The sequence below is a fragment of the Dasypus novemcinctus genome, chromosome 2, assembly GCF_030445035.2.
Source record: "Dasypus novemcinctus isolate mDasNov1 chromosome 2, mDasNov1.1.hap2, whole genome shotgun sequence".
Taxonomy (NCBI): Eukaryota; Metazoa; Chordata; class Mammalia; order Cingulata; family Dasypodidae; genus Dasypus; species Dasypus novemcinctus.
In genome coordinates this window covers 115739687-115761243 of record NC_080674.1, presented here as the reverse complement: position 1 = coordinate 115761243, position 21557 = coordinate 115739687, and the positions used below count along the sequence as shown (strand labels likewise).

The 21557-nt window shown below is 36.1% G+C and overlaps 1 protein-coding gene across 1 annotated transcript in view; it reads right to left on the bottom strand.

The window, feature by feature from the left end:
• Positions 1–214: 214 nt before the first annotated feature.
• Positions 215–21557, bottom strand: part of SLC25A46 (solute carrier family 25 member 46) — a 30153-nt gene continuing 8810 nt past the window's right edge. Inside the window, exons 6-8 of the mRNA XM_004466862.4 lie at positions 9898–9954; positions 8622–8679; positions 215–4400 (exon numbers count right to left, since the gene is read on the bottom strand). Coding sequence (XP_004466919.2) covers positions 3822–4400; positions 8622–8679; positions 9898–9954 — 694 coding nt within the window. The 3' untranslated portion in view covers positions 215–3821. The remainder of the gene's footprint in view (positions 4401–8621; positions 8680–9897; positions 9955–21557) is intronic.

Here is a 21557-nt window from a genome sequence, read left to right as displayed (position 1 = left end):
AAAATATAATGCATATAAAACTTCATTTTAGGAAATGTTTTGTAAGTCACATTATTTTTATGACCCTGGAAAAGGATTATTTTAAATGCAAGGTAAATCATTTTCACTTTACATATATAGTTCTCTTGATCTTCATTTTTACCTGAAAAAAAAAACAACTTTCTTTTATGAACAGTCTGAGTATTTCTCTAGCATTAAAAAGAAAAAAGACTGGTTTTATTTCAACATTTTATTGAACTTTTTCATATTACACAATTTACGCCAAACATCTAAAATACTGCTGAAACAAAAACAACTTAAAAAAAAAAGCAAAACAAAAAAATATACGAACAAAACACTTTTTCTAGCTGAGGCAAGACTGTGTAAGATTCATGTTCAAATCACAATTATTTGTTGCTCTGCTATACAACTTGGTACCACATCAGTGATACTCAATGACTCCAAAGTCAGACTTTACACATTCAATTTATATTACTTACACACACACACACACACACACACACACACACAAGGTGGTGGGGGAGGAGGAGAAAGGAGGAAAGGAGGGAGGGAAGGAAAGATTATGTACAATCATAAGAAAGGGAAGAGAAAGCAGAAATGCCAAAGTTAATTATCACTCAATCCAGTGCAATGTGAACTGTTACCATGGGGATTTTATTTGCTTATATAAGTTTGGAAAAAAATTCAAACCTGGCTATAACTTTAAGAGCTGGCATAGGAGTCTTTTCTGTTCCAAAAGATCAAATTAACACAGTGTGGGCTAACACCCTCCACCATAATGTAACTTTACAATCTAAGCTGAGACCAAATGTCAAAGCAGAGAGGTTTTGTGGGTTTTTTTTGAGCGAATTTATGTATAGACAGAAATGTTGAAGCACTTGTATCCAATCCATAAAGTGAAAGAGCTTTACAGTTATTACAAGTCAGTGCTAAAAAGAAAAACAGTTGTGAGTAATCAGGCACATCTGCAAACATGAACACGATCTCTTACCTCTCCAGTTATCAAATCCCTCAATCCCTAGCCATTTTCAAATTAAGTTGTTCTTACAATTTCATTTTATAACATCCAGTGCTGGAAGTTTGGAGGCTTAAATAAATAATTTTTTCAAGCTAGGGATTATTTTTCAAAAACATATAACACAAAATAAAATTTTAGAAGAATATCACAAGAGAAAAAGTCAATATATAACAGATCAGTTCATAAGTTCCCTTAAAATAGTAGGTTAATGTTTACCAGATTTTTCAAGTTTTAATTCAATCTCTTTTAGATTATTTGAATCAAGTTAAGAAACCTGACAATGTAAGGCATGCCTATCAAACTCCAGCTCCACAGTCAAAACCTGGCCTATGTAAGATTACATTTTAATAGAATCTCATTCATAATAAATCATAATCTAATAATCTAGTAAATCATAATCTAATCATGCCAAATTAGAAAAAATTAGAAAAATTAATTAGAAAAATTGGAAAAAAATTATTCTGAGCAAATAGATATTTGATTTTGGCACGGATATGTTAAAGAAAAATAGTAAGTTTAAAAAGAGGAAAAAAAATTAAAAAATAAAAAATAAAAAGAGGAAGAGTGTCTCCAACAGTAATTTCCACTAATTCCTTTCTAATTCAGTTAAACATATTTTGCCAGCATTAAGTGCTTGAAATTTAAAGATAGTTATTTCAACTAATTTGAATGGCAGTGAAAATTAGTATTTTACTTACCACTTTTGATTTTAGTTTTAGTATTAATTTGTATACTCTTTTTCAAAGAGAAAGAAAATAAGAACAACCTTATTTACTTATGTGTGGTTCTGTCTTTTAGTTTTGTAATGATTCCATAAAAAAACAAATATAGTTGCATTTTCATGCTAACTTCAAAATAATAATCTTGAAATGTCTAATTTTTAGCTGGATGAGGAATCCCACAAATTTTCACTAGTAAATGCTTGATTTCATTCAGATTCTATTCTTCTAGAAAGTCAATTCTAAATTTTTTGAAGTTTACTCTTATGTGAAACCACCTTCTTTGATTGTAATAAAAATGAAAGGTTTTTCAGAGGCTGGACATATTATAAACATCTAAAAATTAGCAGTTCAAAATCAAGGAGAGCAATTTAAATGCATAGTTGGGCAAAGTAAATCATAATCTAAAAGATTATTACAAAAGCATGCAATCATTGGTGTTTAATTTTATTTTTCCCCTCCTGATTGAATTTAAAATGGAAAAGTTATGTGCTTCAGTAATTTAAAATAAACACATTTGCAAGATAGAAGAGACAATCCCTATTTATCTGTTTCACACTTTCTGGATATCATTTTTTTGTTCCAACACTATTCATCACAAAAAGTAACCATTTATTTGATAATTAGCAAATTAAATAAATTTCAGTTTGTATGTATTCTAGTTTGGACAATACCAGTGCAAAATCATTGTACTTTCAGTGTGTTTAAAAAGCCCACCATAAACTGTGATCATCCATTAAAGGAAATAGAATTTTACAATATTTAATGATAAGTCAAATGCACTTCATTTTACTATATAAAGAGCCTAACCTATCAAATTTAGGAATAGGTGGAATTTTTATTAAACCGATTCAGCAATTTTCTTTTGCTTACTTGATGAAATGTATGTTTTTTTCCTCATGGAATCCATAAAGAACAAGGACCAAACTCCCAAGGTTTGTATCTTTTCTTCAGTATTCAACCAATGAGTTTAAATAAAAGGTGATCAGGACAAACTTGCTTTTTCCTTTATGTATAAACAGTTCAGAGAACTAAGCTTTAAGCAAAAACTGAAAGAAAATACAAAATTAAAGCCATTATTTAATGATGATCATATGGAAAACGAGACACAAATTCCCAGGGGAATTTTAATTTTGTCTCCTTTAAGACAAGTCATTCAGAAATGAAAACAAGTGGAGTTCCTTTTAGTACACAATTTGTAAATGTGGAAACAGTTATAGCTGTAGTGATTATTTATCTCTAAGAGTGGTTTAAAAATAGCTTGATAGTTCACATAACTAGCTAAGCAAATTGAACTTTATAAACATCCAACAAATTTTAAATTGCTGGCACTGAAACACTGGGTTTGCATATAGGCAAGTATGTTTCGTTCAATTTAAATCTTTTGGGTACCTTGTCTTTCAATGTTTTATTCTTGATGATATTCAAGCAGAAAGTGCATGACTTCATTTTATGCAATAAGCTAATCTAAGAATAGAGAATCTGTATGGATGAAGGAAATATCAAGTTATAAGTGTATATAAATGGCTTTATGTAATATATCCATAGCCATTAAAAATAGTTATTTACAAGCAATGCTTACAGATTGTCAAATCTATTACTTCCTCTCTTTTTCACTGATGACATAATTAACTGTTTAAAGATAAATTATGATCTGCTGATACTGTAAACTGCATTTAGGATGATATACCAATACCAATCTAGAAGGTGATATAAATATGTAACAAATATTAAGGTCAGATGGAACAGATTCAGCTCTATAGAATTTTGTTTTATATTTGATGACAAAGTTTGCTTCTGCCCAGGATATTTATTTTTCAGTTCAGCATTGAGTGCAACACTAGGTAGAATTTAATTTGCGTAAGTAATCTTTTTGTTGAGTGTTCAAATTTAGAACAATTTGATAAAAATATGTACCTATGCCTTTGAAAATGGAGAGTATTATTATAATCAGCATGGGCTTTTTCTACCAGTTTTACTTTCTGATTCATTTTTTTCTAGTATTTCACTTTTATCCTTCATGATTTCATAGCAAAGCATCCAAATTTTGTCTCTTGGATTAATTCAGTGATGGAACCTAAATCTCAAAAGCTATTTTGAAGAAGGGTAGAGTAAATAATTTTGGTAATCTGTAAAACAGCTGCATGCAGGGTATACTGTATTACAACAGCACCAAACCCTTTATAAAAACCAAGTACTCCTTCCTCCTGCCTAATTGTATTGATACAGTCTCTCATTCCCTCATACTGTGTATTAATTGGAAGTACTTCATAGCCCAGGTCTGTATTGTCAATTATTGTGCGTGTTCCTTGAATGTGAAGGCGGTGCAAAACTGTTTCCAATGGGTAAAGTATAACGTCAGAGCAAAGACTGGCAGCAAAGTTAGCAATCAGTTCTGGGAAATAAGCATCCAACATACTCTGCACAGGGCTAGTGCTCTCAGCTAGGTGGCTATTATAAGTCTTTCTCTTTAGAATTAGTAGGACAAACTTCTGAATGATTGAGCTGATTATATAATGAAGAACTCCATGCAGCACCGTAGGGAAGATCAAGGAAAGAAGCGGAAGTAGTCGTTTGCTATGAGGCACTCCCATGCCTATCACTCTTCCAATTCCTTCTTTAACACATTCCAAAATTCCAGTATTTTCTCGAATTATCTCACTCTGAAATTAAAATGATGAAATGAATAAAACTTAACACTGGTTTCTCTTGCCACACAAAAAAAGGACTCTTTCTAGGCTCCTTTTAAGTCCTAATTTAATTCCTAAACAGGGAAAACATCGGTAGTTTCCAGGCTTCAAATATTATATAGGCATTAGATTCTTTTTTCAAAAGAAATCTCATAGAAGAGCAGTGAAGTTGGGAGCTGTTCATATTGTGGTGGGGAAATAGGAGAGGAGGTATGGAAGGGGACACATTTTGTTTCCCCATCTTTAATGAGGTTCTTAGAGCTTATTTTGAAAACCTACTACATGAAGCCTAAGGAGGTACTATAGGGTTTAGAGTTCATTAGCATGGGTTTGAAACGTGGCTCTATTACTCACTGATTACATGACCATGGGCAAGTCTCTTAACTTCTCCTAAGCATCAGTTTACCATTCTATAAAAATAAGATGAGTACTACTTACTTTTTATGCAGCACCACTGTGAGTACTAAGTAAGAAAAGGCTTGGAACCCAGTAAGCATTCAATGAACATTAGTCTTATTATCATCTTCAATGTACGACATTTTACATTTTACTATTTTGAGGATATATATATAACAAAGGTTGTGATACTAATTATAGAGCTATGAATATACAGAGAAGAAACAGCAAAGAGACCAATTTGGTAGCAGCAATGACTGTAAAAGAGAATAGTAGGAAAGGAAGTTAAAACAGTACCCAGGGGCCAGGGCATGCCTTATAAACCCACTGAATAGACTTTGGCTTCTACTCAGAGTGAAACGGGAAATTACTGGTTGACTTTAAGCAGTGAATGGACATGTTATAATTTGGGTTCTAAGCTAGCAGCTGTGCAGAAAATAGATGAAAGAAGACAAGGGCAGAAGCTGAGAGATCAGTTAAAAAGTTATTGTGATAATCCAGACAAGAGACGATGGTAACAAGGACTAGGATAAAGCAATGTAGATGATGAAAAGTAGTTATTATGCCTTTATCCTAAAATTACAGCTAGCTGGAATGATTGATGGATAGAATTCACCAAGACTCCAAGGTTCTTGGCCAGAAGAACTGGGAGAAGAGCATTGGTTTTCACTGAGTTGGGAAAGAAAGATTGTTTAAGTAGCAACTTAAGGGAGAAGATAAAGAGTTCAGAAATGTTATGTCTAAAGTGTAAAGTCCAAGTGGAACTTACAATCTAAATTATGAGGCAAAAGTCGAAACTGGACATACCATAAATTTGGCAGTCTTCAGTATATAAATATTTAGAACCACAAAACTAAAATGAGCTCATCTAGCCTTTTAACTTATTTCCTTACTTTAATACACTGTCAAGAGCAGCAAAAGAGAATCTAAAAAAGATCATGTTACTCTTCTGCTCACCAAAGACTTTCCGTCTCATTTAGAGTAAAGGTCAAATTATTATAATGATCTACAATGCCCTATATGATCTGGCCCACTTTACCTCTCAGAACTCATCTCCTCCTATTAACAAAACAAACCCCCTTGCTTAGTTAGCTTTGACCATATTGGCCTCCTTGCTATTCCTTAAACAACATGGAAGATATAATATCATCTCAGCCTTTGCCCTTGCTGTTCCCTCTGCTTAGAATGTTCTTCTCCCAAATATCCACATAGTTCTCTTCCTCAGACCTTTACTCAAATGTCACTTTCCCAGTGAGGCCTTTCCTGGCCTTCTTATCAAAAATAGTAACCGCCTCTCCTACATATTACACATCCTATTTCCCTCTCTTGCTTTATTTTTTTTTTTCTTTAGCACTTATAACCATCTAATAAGTTTAGATTTATGTTGTAGATGTCTACATGCCCCATATGAATGTAAGCATCATGAGGGCAGGGTACTGTTTGTCTGCTGGGTTTGCTGTATCCCCAATTCATACATAGTGCCTACTACAGGTTAGCACTTAATTAAATGTCTGATGAATTTAAAAAAAAAAAAAAAAGTTCAGCATCTGCAGAAGATAACCTGGAATGGTAAAGTGAAGTCAATAAAGCACTTGATCTAACATTATGCTGAGGAGTCTAAAATTGAGCTCAAGAAATAAGAGTCAATATGGATCCTTAAGAAGCAAAGGGATATAGCATTGCAACTTAAGAATATTAATCTTATATGAGTATACAGAATGGATTTTAAAATGCAGGGACTAGAACAATGAAGGCAATGGGTCAGTAAAAAATTCAAATTCAAGGACTTCAGAAGGTGCTTTTCAGTAGAGCTATGTAAATTTATGTATTTTTCAAGGGAAAGTATATTCTCAAAGGGATCTGAACTCCCAAGAAAGGAAAAGAGCCACTGAACACGAAGTAATAAGGAAGCTACTGTAATAAGCTGAGTATACGGTAAAGAAAGAATTAGAATGGTGGCCTATTAGGGGGAGAAACAGACAAATTTTAGATCCTTATAAAATTAGAACTAAGAAAGGCATGATGACTATTATGAAGGATGAAAGAAACATAAAACTCAAAAGACTAAAATATAAAACTAAAGTTTTGAGTCTTTAGGAGGGTTGATAACAATAGTGCCAATAAAAGAAAAGGAGACAAGTTTCAAAATGGAACTAATTTTCAGAGGAAGAAGAGGATATTGTTTTCACACGTTGAGTTTAAACTGAAGATGGATTTCATTCACGTAATGATTTGAGTTAAAATCATTTTATGAGAGTAAATGAGTTCTACAGTGAACTGAGATTAGGATATAAAGCAGAGAGGGTGAAGATTTGAATGCTGGTGGATAACAGGAGTAGGAGAGAAGGTAAAGGAAAAGAGGTTACTGAGAGAAGAGCAGAAGGATGTTCAAGAGAGTAGATGTTTAAGAATGAAAAAGAATTCTAGAAAAGCAGTCAAAACGAGTCAAAAGGAGGGGGTTAACATGTAGAACCTGGAGTAAGAAACAAAAGGGGTAGATATTTGGTTTTCAAAAAAGCAAATAACATATAGTAAGGTGGGCACTTAACATAAATAACATCTAATTTTTAACTCCATTATTAAAATAATATCTCCATTTTATGAATGATAAAATTAAGATTTACAAAAGGTTAAATAATTTTCTTAAAGTCTCTTTACAGTTTTTTCAAATAGAGAAATATGAGTCTGATGTGGGTTTGTCTAAAGCTAAAACTCGTTTTTTCCCCAATAGTTCATGCTGCTTAGTAGTTTTTTCTTAAATAAGTTAATTACATTCCTGCTATTTTTTTCCTTTTCTATAAAATAAGTATATCTCATAGAATGATAACTGTTAATTCTAAAGCACCATACAAAGGTTACATATTATTTAACCCCAATGTCAAATGCAAAGGAAGAAGATATCTTCCAATATATTTGGGTAGGAAGAAGTTAACTGAATGCATATTTAAAAGAATCAAAAACCAGCAATCATGTCAGAAAATAAACTAAATGGAAAGGACTAATTAGAAGAGCAATTGCTGATCCAGCAGCTTTTAATGGAGAGAACGCACTCATACATACTGAAGAAAAATACAGGCTAGAGCATCACACCTGATGTTGGACACTGAAGACGGGGATAGTATTAATTGGATTTTAAGAACATGTGAAGTTAAAACTATCTTCCTTTTAACAGTGTTAGTATAGGAAGGGTATCTCAAGAAAGTGTGCAGCATTTAATTCAATGTTCTTAGGGCACCACCATGTGGTTAGAAATAGTAAAACAAATAGAAACTGTTAGCAGGAAATTGCTATAGCTTTGCATTCCTTACCCCACCTGTGAATCATTTGTTCTTTAGAAGTCCTATTTACAAAGAGCACTATGAATAACCTATGGGGACTACCTGCTGTTAGGATGATTACCCATCATGTTTTATGCTCAAGTAATCAGTAATTTATCATCCTATGATAAGCCATAATCCTTTCAGCTGTCCACTAGGGTTTTAAAAAGTTGAAAAGATCCATAAACTCTTTGTATTCAGAACAAGTCATAAGCAAGTTATGGGTTCTGTGATATCTGAATGAAGAATATAGTTAATTATGGGAGGGATAAAAAGAATGAATACTAAAAGTATGAAGTAGTTTGCAATGGAAATGTACATGCCAGCAATGTGCCCAATATAATCGTTGATATATGTGTGATTTCTGTGAAATAAAATTTGTATAAGTTTACTATCTTAAAATTTTCTGTTATACAGACACAAAATATAGAATATTCTTAAAAATGTCTAAAATTTAATGACAATTTAAAAAATAGCTTACCTGTACTGTCTCAATTAGGCTTGCTGAATAAAAAGGCATTGCTACCATATAAGTTAGGCTGTAGAAATTAAAACAAACTTATCAGTACATGAAACAAAATGTCTACACTAAATGTTTTAATATCTGCTTTAATATATTAGCACAATGTACAGTCAAGTTAGAATGATTTTTTAAAGGTTTATCAACTATTAATAATTATAGACTAAAGATATTAATTTCAGACACCTATAACAGGATACTTTATTTAACACTTAGAGATTAAAGAATTAATTGTTAATAATACAGGGACAGCCTGAAAAGAAGAAAAATTTTATTTTAAACCAGTCAAATGTAGGCTCATTCAGGATTCACTGTTTGGACATCTACCTGCATATATCTAATACATACTATAAATCTGATACTTAAAACTCAAGATGAGGGATCCATTTTATTATTTGCCTTCTTTGCAATATTTAGAAAAAGCATACTTTTTGGCTATTATCCTATCTACTATCACAACTCATTCTCCCCCCAGATTTTCACAAAGCAAAGCTAAGCAAGCCCTCAATGGTGAGTGAAGTCCCCTTTTATTATTAAAAAAACAATATTGTACAGTTTTGCGAAGTTGTTTCTTATTGTTACTGTTAAGGTATAACAATATGTCAACTTTGCAAGCCTGTAAAATATAGTTATTTAAAATAATATCAAGTTGGGACTTACCTAACCCTTATGGGCCAGATCCTGGCAAGTAGTGGTTTTCAAGGTGAATGGAACATCACTTAAGTAATAATGTGCTGGAATGTCCCACAGAGGGAGCCAGCAAGCTGGGGGATGTCCAATTCACAATCTTCAAAACAAATTAAAAAGTGAAGAGTAAAACTCTAAATCTACAAAAACAGTCACTGTTGTGAAATCACTAAGTGTCTATAGAACTACATTTTAATGACACTAAGGTACAAATAAGTTTATATTATTTAAAATAATACGAAAAAAATTTCTTTCTGGAAATTCAGATTAAACAAATTAAAGACCTTTACTAACTTCCTTAGAACACAAGAAAAAATTAGGTTGTGATTCAAGCCTATGAAATTACTAAGTTATTTTTTAAAGAGGATATATATCTCAGGATTTTATTCCTGAACTGTCATCTTGTCCTTTGAAGTTCTACTCCCACAAAAAATTTTACTATTCTAATTTCTTCACTATATTTAATAAGGTATTTTGTTTTTGCTTTTTAGTTCCCACACTATAAAAATTAACTGAAAGTCCCAATAAAAATACCACTTTTGACACTTACGATTTCAGTAGAAGGTGTTCTCCTATTTGTTTAGGATTCCATTTGTGTGAGATCTCCCTAAAAATTAAAATAAATATAAATAAAACAAAAGGCAAGTTATTCAAAATATCTTGAATTAGCCCAATTTCAAAACGGTTATCAATTTCTAATGTATTTTCATCTGTAGGAGAAATATATTTTCTAATGGTATACATTTCCTTTCTGGGACATACTTCAAACAAGTGTGGAGGTATGAAAGAGAAAAGAATGTATGAGGAATAGTAACTGGCTATAAAAATAAACATGATAGGAAATTAAAGGAGAAGATGTTATAAAAATGACAAAATAAAAAAAAAGAATGGATAGAGAAGGGAAAGAGGGAAAAGGATAAAGGAAGTAGAAAAGCTTTATAAAATATATATGAAGAATGAAATTAAAGAACAAAGTAACTATAATAAAGACTAATACATTATATTTGTGTAATACCTGATTTCTAAAACGCCTTTACTTACTATGATTATATTAGTTTTGAATCTTTATTAGCATGTATTATATTTTTGAGCACACATTTTATGCCCGGCAGGCACTGTGTAAGGAGTTTTGTATAAATTATTTCTAATCCTCACATGACCTTGTTATTTCCATTTCATACATGAGGAACTAGGCTCAGAGAGGGTCTGTAACTTATCCAAAGCCATACAACCAGTTGTCAGTGGAAATGGGTTCTAAACCCTGATCTCTATGACTTAAACACTGCACTGTTTCTCATCTCACTTGATACAAGGAGGAATCCTGTGAGATAAACAGTAGTATTATAACAGTCATTTTACCCATGAGAAAAGTGCAGCTCAGAAAGATCACTGAGACATGTTCAACCTAGACAGGCCAAATGGGAAGTTTGGAATGAAGGCCTAGGACCAACGTGCTTTCTGCTATTTAGGTTGCCTGAGGAGATCAGAAAAGAAAGAACAAAAAAGGAAAAAAAGGAGAAAGTTACATTGAAAGAAAAATTTGAAAGGAGAAAAGAACACAGAAAATAAAAGGGAAAGTAAATAAGGAGGCAGAAATTAATAAAAAGGTAGATAGAGGGGCTAGGGAGAAGAAAGAAAAAGAAGAACAAAAGATAAAGGAAAGAATAAAGTAGGGATATGACTTACTACTACCAGTCCCTTTGACTGAAATGGTGAAAGATAATATGTTGGTACCCATTCTACCTTGACCACAGTAGGAAGCTGAGAAAGAATGTTTACTACTGAAAAGAGTGAAGATGACAAACATCAGAGAAAAATAAAGCAGTAAATGTATTTGACATTTAAAAGATTAATACAATAAACAATACCAATACATGGTGTTAATAATAGGATGGTTTGTGGGGAAAAAAATACAGCAAAATAAGCTATGGACTATAGATTGCAGTAATATTATGATAATGTTCTTTCAATTATTTGTACTAAATGTGTCACAACAATGTAAGGTGTTGGTGGTGGGATGATGCATGGTAATCCTGTATGGGATGCATGATTGTTCTTTAAAATTTTGAAATTAAAAAAAAACTTAAAAAAATATGAAGAAATTTGAAATAAAGTCACTAATAATGTAAATGCATGTAACATTTACATGTGGATCCCATGTAGGGTGGATCCCAGAAGATCATGTGCTTGAAGCTGATCCTTTCCTGTGGGTGTGAACCTATTGCAGGTGGGACCTGTTGATCAAATTACTTCAGTTAAGGTCCTTGGATTAGATTACTTCAGTAAGGCATGACCCAGGGTGGATAATAATTCTCTTACTGGAGTCCTTTATAAATGAAAGGGATACTGAGAGACAAAGCAGAGAGAGAAGACATAGGGACAGAAAGGGACACACAGAAGCTAAGAGAGAAAGCCACAGATCTAGGATGCCAGAAGCTGAAAGCAAAGAGACTGGAAGAAGAAGGGAAAGACCAGAGAAGCCACCACTGTGCTTTGCCAGGTGACATGGTTCCAGGATTGCCCACAGCCTGTTGTCACGGAGAAAACCATCAACTGATGATGTCTTGATTTGGACATTCTCATGGCCTCAGAACTGTAAGCTTTTAAGTTAATAAATCCCCATTTTAAAAGCCAACCCATTTCTGGTATATTGCCTTCGCAGACTTTAACAAAGTAAAACAGATTTTGGTACCAGAAGTAGGGTGCTGTGATTGCAAATACCAAAAATGTGCAATGGTTTACTGATTAGATATTTGGGAAGAATTGTGAGATGCTTGATAGAAAAGGCCTACATTGCTTTGAATAGACTGTTGGTAGAAATGCAGATGCTAAAGATTCTTCCAATGAGGGCTTCGATAGAAATGATTGTGTCACTGGAAACTGGAAGAAAGGTGACTCTTGTTGGTTTGGTTTTTTTTTAAAGATTTATTTATTTATTTATTTCTCTCCCCCACCCTCTATCCCGGTTGTCTGTTCTGTGTCTACTTGCTGTGTCATCTTCTTTGTCCGCTTCTGTTGTTGTCAGCAGCAAGGGAATCTGTGTCTCTTTTTGTTGCATCATCTTGTTGTGTCAGCTCTCCGTTTGGGCAGCGCCATTCTTAGGCAGGTTGCACTTTCTTTCACACTGGGCAGCTCTCCTTACAGGGCGCACTCCTTGTGCGTGGGGCTCCCCTACGCGGGGGACACCCCTGTGTGGCAGGGCACTCCTTGCGCGCATCAGCACTGTGCATGGGCCAGCTCCACACAGGTCAAGAAGGCCCGGGGTTTGAACCGCGGACCTCCCTGTGGTATATGGATGCCCTAACCACTGGGCCAAGTCTGCTTCCCTGACTCTTGTTTTAAAGTGGCAGAGAACTTGGCAAAATTGTGTTCTGATGTCAGATGGAGGGCAGAATTTGAAAGCTTGGATACTGAGCTGAGATGATTTCTGAAATAAATATTGGAAGTGTAACTTGCAGCTTAGAGTAAAATGTGGGAGGAAAGGGATAAGCTGAAAACTGAACTCCTGGGTACAAAGAAAAAAACAGAAATTGATTGTTTAGAAAATTCTGAGCTTCCAGAAAGTCAGTTCCGAGAAAACAGTGCCCCATGTGACGACTTAATGCAACATGGAACTAGCCAGCCATTTCACTGCAAGTCAGGATTGGAGATGCAGTTATCCAGGAAGGATCTGTGAATTTGGACAGATGAACCTGGATCTGATGGCTTGGACCCCTGTGTGCTACAAACAAAACTGGCCAGTTTTTTGTGAGATCTGTATGAATGGAACCACTGTCGGCCTTAATTAAAAGGGACAAAAAAAGGGGAGATTGAAGGAAAAATGACTTCAAAGGCAGAACCATGGAAGCTGAGATCTAAGGGCCCGGAGAGAGAGGACTCATTCATGCATGCAGAAAGGGTGAGTATACCCCAACACTTGAAGAGGGCAGGCCTTCTGCCCTGGTGTTCAGGGACAGTGTTACTACCCCACCCCATTGTTCTTAGGGGATCGAGTCTGTGCTCTGGAGACTGGGGAAAGACTGGCTGCCAGCCCAGTGTTCTCAGAGGGTGAGACCTAGAGTTTAGCTGCCATCCTGATGCTTGATAAAGATGGAGTTAAGAATGTGGAAAGGGTGGGGAAGCCACCCTGTCAAGCCCTAAGAAGAAACAGTCATTTTATAGATGACTTTCAGACCTTGAAATCTAATGGAGTATGCCCTGCAGGATTTCAGAACTGTTTAGGACCCATGACACCTGTTTTCCTTCTAATTTCTTCCTATGGCAATGGGAACATATATTCTATGATGGTCCCTCCTTTTTATATTGGAAGCAGATAGCTTATTTTCTAAATTTCACAGTTCCAAAGCTGGAGAGGAATTTTACCTATAACTGACTACAGACTACATTCCCATAACTGATTTTGATGAGGTTTTGTACTTAATATTATTACTGAAGTGATCTGAAATATTGTGATGGAATGAATGTATTTGCATATGAAAAGTATAACCAAAAAATTAACAAATGTGTTTTGACTCACTAAATTGTATTTAAGCAATTATTAACCTTCTGATATTATGCAATATAGCCAAAATACCAGTAACTGTGATAACTTACTGAATGCCTTGGTGCATGTTAGCCCTCTGAAATAGCCAGAAGCAGGTAACTGTTATAATTGTTGTATATCATTGCACTGCAACCCAGATGTCTTGATTCTTTAATGCTGATACTATGTTTTGAAACTGCATGACCCTACCCAGTATAGTAATGAGACAACTTGTTACTGTCCCCTTGTTACTTGTATCTCATTATCTTATTCTACAACCCTGAAGTGGGGTACCCTTGCATGTAGCCTCCTGAAATTGAATATTTGTGAGCCCTTGTATGTAGTCCCTTGTTGATTAAAATGAGTCAGCCCAGACCTGACCACCCCAAATTCCTAAGTTATCTTGCTAAACGAAAGTAGTTCTAATCAGAATTGGCCCACCTGACATGAACAACAGCCTAAACTTTAAACCAAATAAGGTAAGCATGTAATCAGTCTTGGCATGTTCAGCAATTAGACTATCTTTATATCCAATCATCCTGAGCCTGCCTGCCTTTGTTTGACTGCTACCAAAACTGTAAGTTTCTCTAGTTCAAAGAGACAGATTTATGGCTACTAGGTCTTCTATTCTCATTTTGCACTCAGCAATAAACTCTTGTTCTCTTTGAAACTCATATAATTGGTTTCTTTGTGCACACCTGGCAGAGAAGCTCCACACTGATCAGTATCAAAAGAACACATCAGGGAAGTGGACATGGCTCAACTGATAGAGCATCCGTCTACCATTTGGAGGGTCCAGGGTTCAATCCCCAGGGCCTCCTAACCCGTGTGGTAACCTGGCCCACGTGCAGTGCTGCCGCATGCAAGGAGTGCCATGCCATGCAAGGGCGCCCCCATGTAGGAGAGCCCCACACAAAATGAGTGTGCCCCACATGGACAGCTGCCCCGTGTGAAAAAAGCGCAGCCTGCTCAGGAGTGGCACCGCACATACAGAAAGCTGATGCAGCAAGATGACACAACAACAACAAAAAAGAGATGCAGTTTCCCAGTGCCGCTGGATAATGCAAGCGGATGCAGAAAAACACACAGCGAATGGATACAGAGAGCAGACAATGGAGGGAAGGGAGAGAAAGAAATAAAATAAATCCTTAAAAAAAAAAAAAAAGAACACGTCAATCTGGGGTCCAGAAGGTGGCACATGGCAGTATGAAGCTGAGTGGACCCCAGAAGATGAAGATAATGTCCTTGGAGCTAATCCTTTTATGTGGGTGTGAACCTATTGTATTGTAAGTGGGACCTTTTGATCAAATTATTTCAGTTATGGGCCTTGGATTAGATTACTTCAGTAAGGCATGACCCAGGGTAGATTTTAATCCTCTTACTGGAGTCCTTTTTAAATGGGGTACAAATGGAGAGAAAAAGTAGAGAGAAAAGACACATGTAGAGAGAAGAACCCACAGAAGGTGAGAAAGAAAGCCACAGATGGAGGAAGCCAGAAGCTGAAAGCAACGAGACCCAAAGAAGGCAGAGATCAAAGAAGATGCCATTGTGCCTTGCCAGGTAACAGGAATCCAGGATCATCCATAGCCTGTTTTGGGGGGAAAATGCACCACCTGATGAAGCTTTGATTTGGACATTTTCATGGCCTCAGAACTGTAAGATTATAAATTAATAAATCCCCATTTTATAAGTCAACCCATCTCTGGCATACTGCTTTGGCAGCCTTTAGTAAACTAAAACAGTGCCCTAAAAACAAACTCAGTAAAATTATAGTGGGGGGGGGGGGGGAGGGGATGCAAATTTTCCCACAGACTTTTTTAGACAATAGAACAGCCAGTACTGATTTCTAAGGTTTTAGAGAGCCTTCTGGGTCAACCCTGATTTCATTATTAGTAAGGTACTGTATTAGGTCTGAACTATCATAGGAATGTTTAGCTGAAATGAGCTTCGATAAAGTAAAAACATGTAAAAACAAAACAAAACATGAATGGGTCTACCATCTTATTGACTGAGATGTGTTAGGGAAATCAAGGACACCTCTTAAGCGGCATAGTCCAGCCCTCACCTACTCTACCTCCTTCTCTGGGGAAGTCACAAATACAAGCAACTATCCTCTAGCCTTTCTAACCTTCACATTTTCTACTGAGAGGAATGTTAACTCTAATAAAAAGACCCAGCTAGACTTTAAACAATAAATTTTTGTTACTGTGGTCTTCAGCTTTGTTTGCTTCATTTTCAGAATTTCCATTTCTCCATCGATATTTTCTTTTTGTTCAGCTATTTTATCCCTGACTTCCTTTTGTTCTTTGTTAGTGTTTTTCTTTAGCTCTTTGAGCATAAAGTGGGTCCCAGGTGGTCCTCCTCACTGATGGTTTCTAATGCTTCAATTTTCTCCTTTGCCTAGGCTATCACTTCCTATTTCTTTGTATGCTCTATAGTCTTTTGCTGAAACCTGGACATTTCGTTATTTTAATGTGTTATCTCTGAAATTTATACTCTTTTAAAGAAACATTTGTTCTTCAAGCTTGTATCCAGCTAGTGTTATTAGTGTTATGACAGAGTTTTCCTTGAATACCAGGAGCCAGTAAAAAAGAAAGGAAGGAGGGAGAAGGTGGAGAAGAAAAGGAGGAAGAGGAGGAGGAGGAGGAAAAAACACCTTTCCCTGTCTTTGCAGATTGACCTGTGCAAGTACTCTCCTTCAGAGCTTAACATACAGCAAATTTAGAGCAGGAGTTCTTAACCTCTTTTGTTCCACGGTCCCCTTTGTCAGTCAAGTGAAATGAACACTACTGTAATTTATTTATTGCATACATTCATAAGGGAAGGAAATGCTAGATTTCAGTTAGAAGTCAGAGAGAATAAAGATAAATTGATTTTTTTCAAGTCAAGCTCATGGACCCCCTGAAATCTTTGATATGTGGACCTCTGGTTAAGAAACCCTGGTTTCAAGAATAGCTCAGGACCAAAGATTTGGGGCTGCCCTGATCCTTTCCATGCACGTGTTTTGTCTTGGGCATGTGCACGTGTTTCTAAAAATTCCCCTGCTACACAGACAGGAATGTTTTTTCAACCCTAGGAAAGAGCTAGGTCCTGGCACTGTACAGTATGTCCTTCAGGTAGCAATCTCTTGCCACAGGCAGCCACTTGATTGCTCTCTCACAGCCTTCTGTAAGATAACTCTGTGAGCTGCCTTCTACACACATAACAAGTACTTGGACAGTAAGTATATGTCCAGCCAGGTCCTGATTCAGTCCCTCAGGACACCACAAGATAGACTGGGTCAGACAAACAGCTTCCAGTATGTACACAAGTGTTACTCTGGTCCCTCCAGAACTTGGACCAGGGATCAACGCTGGGAGCATAGACCAGCTCAGTGCCAAGCCAGTGAGGGGTGGGGAAATGGCCAGCCAGGACACCTTTTTCTTGATTCGGGATTCGCCCTGTTATTGTAGTCCTTTAACTTTTTTCTGGAGCTTTAAGAAAGATGTTTCTGCTTGTTCTTACTGGTTGTTCAAAGCTTTAGTGGGGGAATGGAGTCCTGATGCATCTCCATCATCTTTATCAGGTAGGATCCCAATGGACATTTTAAAGCCCTAAATTTATTTGACTATCAGCAGTCATCAGGTACTGGTGTTTCTCATTCTTTTTTTTTTTTTTTTTTAAAGATTTATTTATTTTTATTTATATAATTCCCCTACCCTCCCCTGGTTGTCTGTTTTCTGTGTCTTTTTGCTGCGTCTTGTTTCTTTGTCCGCTTCTGTTGTCGTCAGCGACACCGGAAGTGTGGGCAGCGCCATTCCTGGGCAGGCTGCTCCCTCCTTCGCGCTGGGCGGCTCTCCTTATGGGTGCACTCCTCGTGCGTGTGGCTCTCCTACGCAGGGGACACCCCTGTGTGGCACAGGCACTCTTTGCGCGCATCACTGCGCATGGGTCAGCTCCACACAGGTCAAGGAGGCCCGGGGCTTGAACTGCGGACCTCCCATGTGGTAGACGGACGCCCTAACCACTGGGCCAAAGTCCGTTTCCCTGTTCTTCATTCTTGAAGCACTCTCTACCTCCGAATTCTACTATTCCATGCTTTTCTGGTTTTACTCCTCCCTCTCTGGTCTTTCCATTGACTCCTTTGCAGGATTCCTGCCATCTGTTGCTGGAGTTGCTTCTTTTCCTACTCTATATGGTATATTCCTTTTCCCACGGCAATCATATCCAAGATGATAACTTGAAAATTTTGCAAATTTGTTATCTTCAATTTAAACTTTTTCTTTCATATGCCAACCTCATAAATCATTTGCTTCTAAGAAATCTACCTGATTATGGCAAAGCACCTGAAAATGAATTTGTCCAAAATCATACTTAAGATCTTTCCTACCTACCCTTAGACTCTTTTAGTGTTCCCTATTTAGGAACTTAATCAGAAAGGAAATCTATTGAAGTAGAGGAAGAGTTCATTGTGTTTTTATCAGTGAATTCAGAGAAATCATTGGGAGAAACAGACAACATGAAAACTACAAGATATTCACATTGGCACAACAACAAATATGGCTACAAGCCAAAACTAAGTTGAAGTTGAAACAAATGGCTTTTGTGAGACTAACTACACAGGTAGCTTTGGCTACAGGGACTTCTTCCTTATGTTAATGAGAAAAGTCAAAGGTAAATGATGGAATGAGTAATTCAGGATAGAGCAACACACGGTTCAACCCACTCCACATAAATAAGAGCCTGGGCGGTAGATAAAGAGATCACAAGGAGATGACCCTGGATTATATATACTGTTAAAAACTAATAATACTGAGAAACTATAAGCTTCGTGACTTAATGGGTACTATAGACCTGCTTTATTTTCTCTCTGATGTACTCAATAGTATAAAACAAAAACTAAATACTAGTAAATCTATACCGTTTTGCCTGTTCTACATCATGCAAGTAAGGAACCTCAGTATAAGAGAAACCAGTACTAATCCTCCTCATGTGGTAGCTTCTATGAATTGCTTAATGTTACTGTTTTGCTGCCTTGTTTGCTATGACTTTGCTTTGTCCCAAGAAATGGTAAGCCTCCCCAAAGTAGTTAGGATGTTAAAAAAAAAAAGTCGACAGTCTACTTTCAGAGAATGGCTTCATTTGACATCCAGACAATGCAAAATCCTAGAAGTCATCCTTGATACCACTTTCTCTCTCATCTACTATTCCTCATCCATCACAAAGTTCCATCAATTTTACCTAAGTATATTTCAAAGCTAACCATTTTCTGCTATCTTAGAAGTTACCATCCTGGTCCTAGCTAACCTTCACTCATAGATACTGTTAGACTTTACTAACATGTCTCCTCTTATTCTCTTTGGTCCTCCCACCTTTTCATCTACAGTTACAATGACCCTTTGAAAGCATAATTCTGATAATCTGATCATGACATTGAATACTACTTAATATCCTTAAAGTAGCTTATAAAGCAATGTATGGTCTAGTTCCCATGCATTTCTTCAGCATTATCTCACACCACTTTCCAACTTGCTCTTTGAGCTCCAGCAATGAGTCTTCTTTTAGTTACCTGAATTTTCCATGTTCCCTTGCTACAGCCCCTTTACACAAACTGGTCTGTGTTTGCCATTCAATACTCAGATCTCAGCTAAGTGTCATTTTACTAGGGACACTGTTCTGACTTTTTAATACTCTCAGAGAACCATATTTTTTCTTGCAGAGAACAAATCTCTGTTTGTAATACAGTCATTAGTGGGATTATTTTAATTAATGTTTATCTTTTCCATTAAATTCTATGCCCATGGGAAGAGGGACTTTGGCTGTTTCTTCTCAGCGTATAGCTAATTTTTACTAAGGGACCTGGCACATAGTACAGATGCAGGAAATATTAGCTGGGTAAATAAATGAATGAATGAATGAGATTTATAACCAAAATTATCCAAGTAGAACAATAAACTTTTTATGTCTTCTTTAGCAATATTCATAAGGACAAATAGAAAATACACATCTACATAATTGGTGATCTGTATGAATATGGAGTAAGAAAGTCAGATGATGACATTTCATAAAATTCTGCACCTTACATTGCCAGTTCTCTTCTTTTTAGTTTCCTTTGACCTGAAGTACATGCTTTGAAATACACTCACCTACTACTTCATCTCTGCTTTAGAGAAACAATGTTACTTGCCTATGGTTCCCAGAAATAAAAAGTGGTATAGCCAGGACTTGAACCAATAGAGTTCTGTCTCCAAGTACAGAATTCTTTCTAGTCTACCATATATAAGTTGCTATGTTTTATGGAATTTTTATAGAATTTCATGTTTCTGGGGGAACCTTAAGCATATTTGATTACAAGTATTAACTTGTGATCTATCCTGTGCTATAAAAAGCAATAAGGTGTGGAGAGCAGATGTAGCTCGAGTGGTTGAGCACCTGCTTTCCATGTAGGAGGTCCTGAGTTCAATCCCTGGTACCTCCTAAAAACAAAGAAAAAAAAACAACTCTCATTGGGAAGCAGATGTAACACTCAGTGGTTGAGCACCTGCTCCCATGTATGAGGTCCTAGGTTCAATACCTGGTACCTCCTTAAAAAAAAAAAAAAAAAGACAGCAGGGTGAATGAAGTTAGCCAAAGGCAGAAATTCAGATTTTTAGGTATAAGAGTTCTGGGGAAACTTTTAGCTGGCCAAATGTTGTTTTGTCTTTAACCTTTTAGCAAAACTATACTAAAGAAACTCTAAGACTATGAGTTCCTTTGAAAGCAATTGCCTTGGTAAAAAGCTTGATCTCCTGCCTTTGATCACATGTAAGATACCAGCAGCTCTACCTTCAACTATTCCACTTCCTTATCAATCCACAAAAATCCACCCTGACAGGGGCCAATTTTGGATTAACCAAACATTCAGTTTTTAATGCCACCCATGATATAGTGCTGCCATAGAAAATCATTCATGCCAAAAAGCACCTAAACAAATTTATGATTTCCAATATTATCTATTAACATTCCTTTCACATATTCTTTGTAAAATTCCCTTTTTGTTACCCATAGTTGTAACTGTTCCAAATGTCATCATTCTTCTCATGCTCTTCTACTAAAACCCTAACATTCATCCTTCTTTCACCAAATGACCTTGAGCCTGTTTTGCAGAAGAAAACAGAAACCAAAAATAAATTTCCCCAACTTTTCCAACCTCTTCATCTATTAATAGATGTATCTACAATTCTAATTTTCCCTTCTGTTGGCATCTAGGACACTATTCTCCTATATCTTACTGCTCTTTTTCAATTTTATTTGTGGGTATCTCTTACCCTCTTCAACTCCATCTTCTCAATACTTATGGCACACATGCACACTTATTCCGATATGGGCCAAAATTCTGTTCTGGGTCCGCTTTATGACTTTTAGTCTATACTCCAGATGATTTCATCCATCCCAATGCTTCAACTGCTATTTCTATGACACAACATTCAAAACTATGCCTCTAAGCTTCAAACCTTCTCTCTGAGTGATCCATGGTTCCAAGTACTTATTAGACATGTCCCCCTAAGGGTCTTGTAGGAATCTCAAACTTTACTTACTGAGATTTAAATTCCTTATCTTCCTCTCCACTCCAACATATTCTTTCTGAATTATCCATTTTGGATAATGTTTTCATATCTAGAAATCTCACTGCTGAAAAAGTCATTCTCCCTAACTCCACATTCAATCTA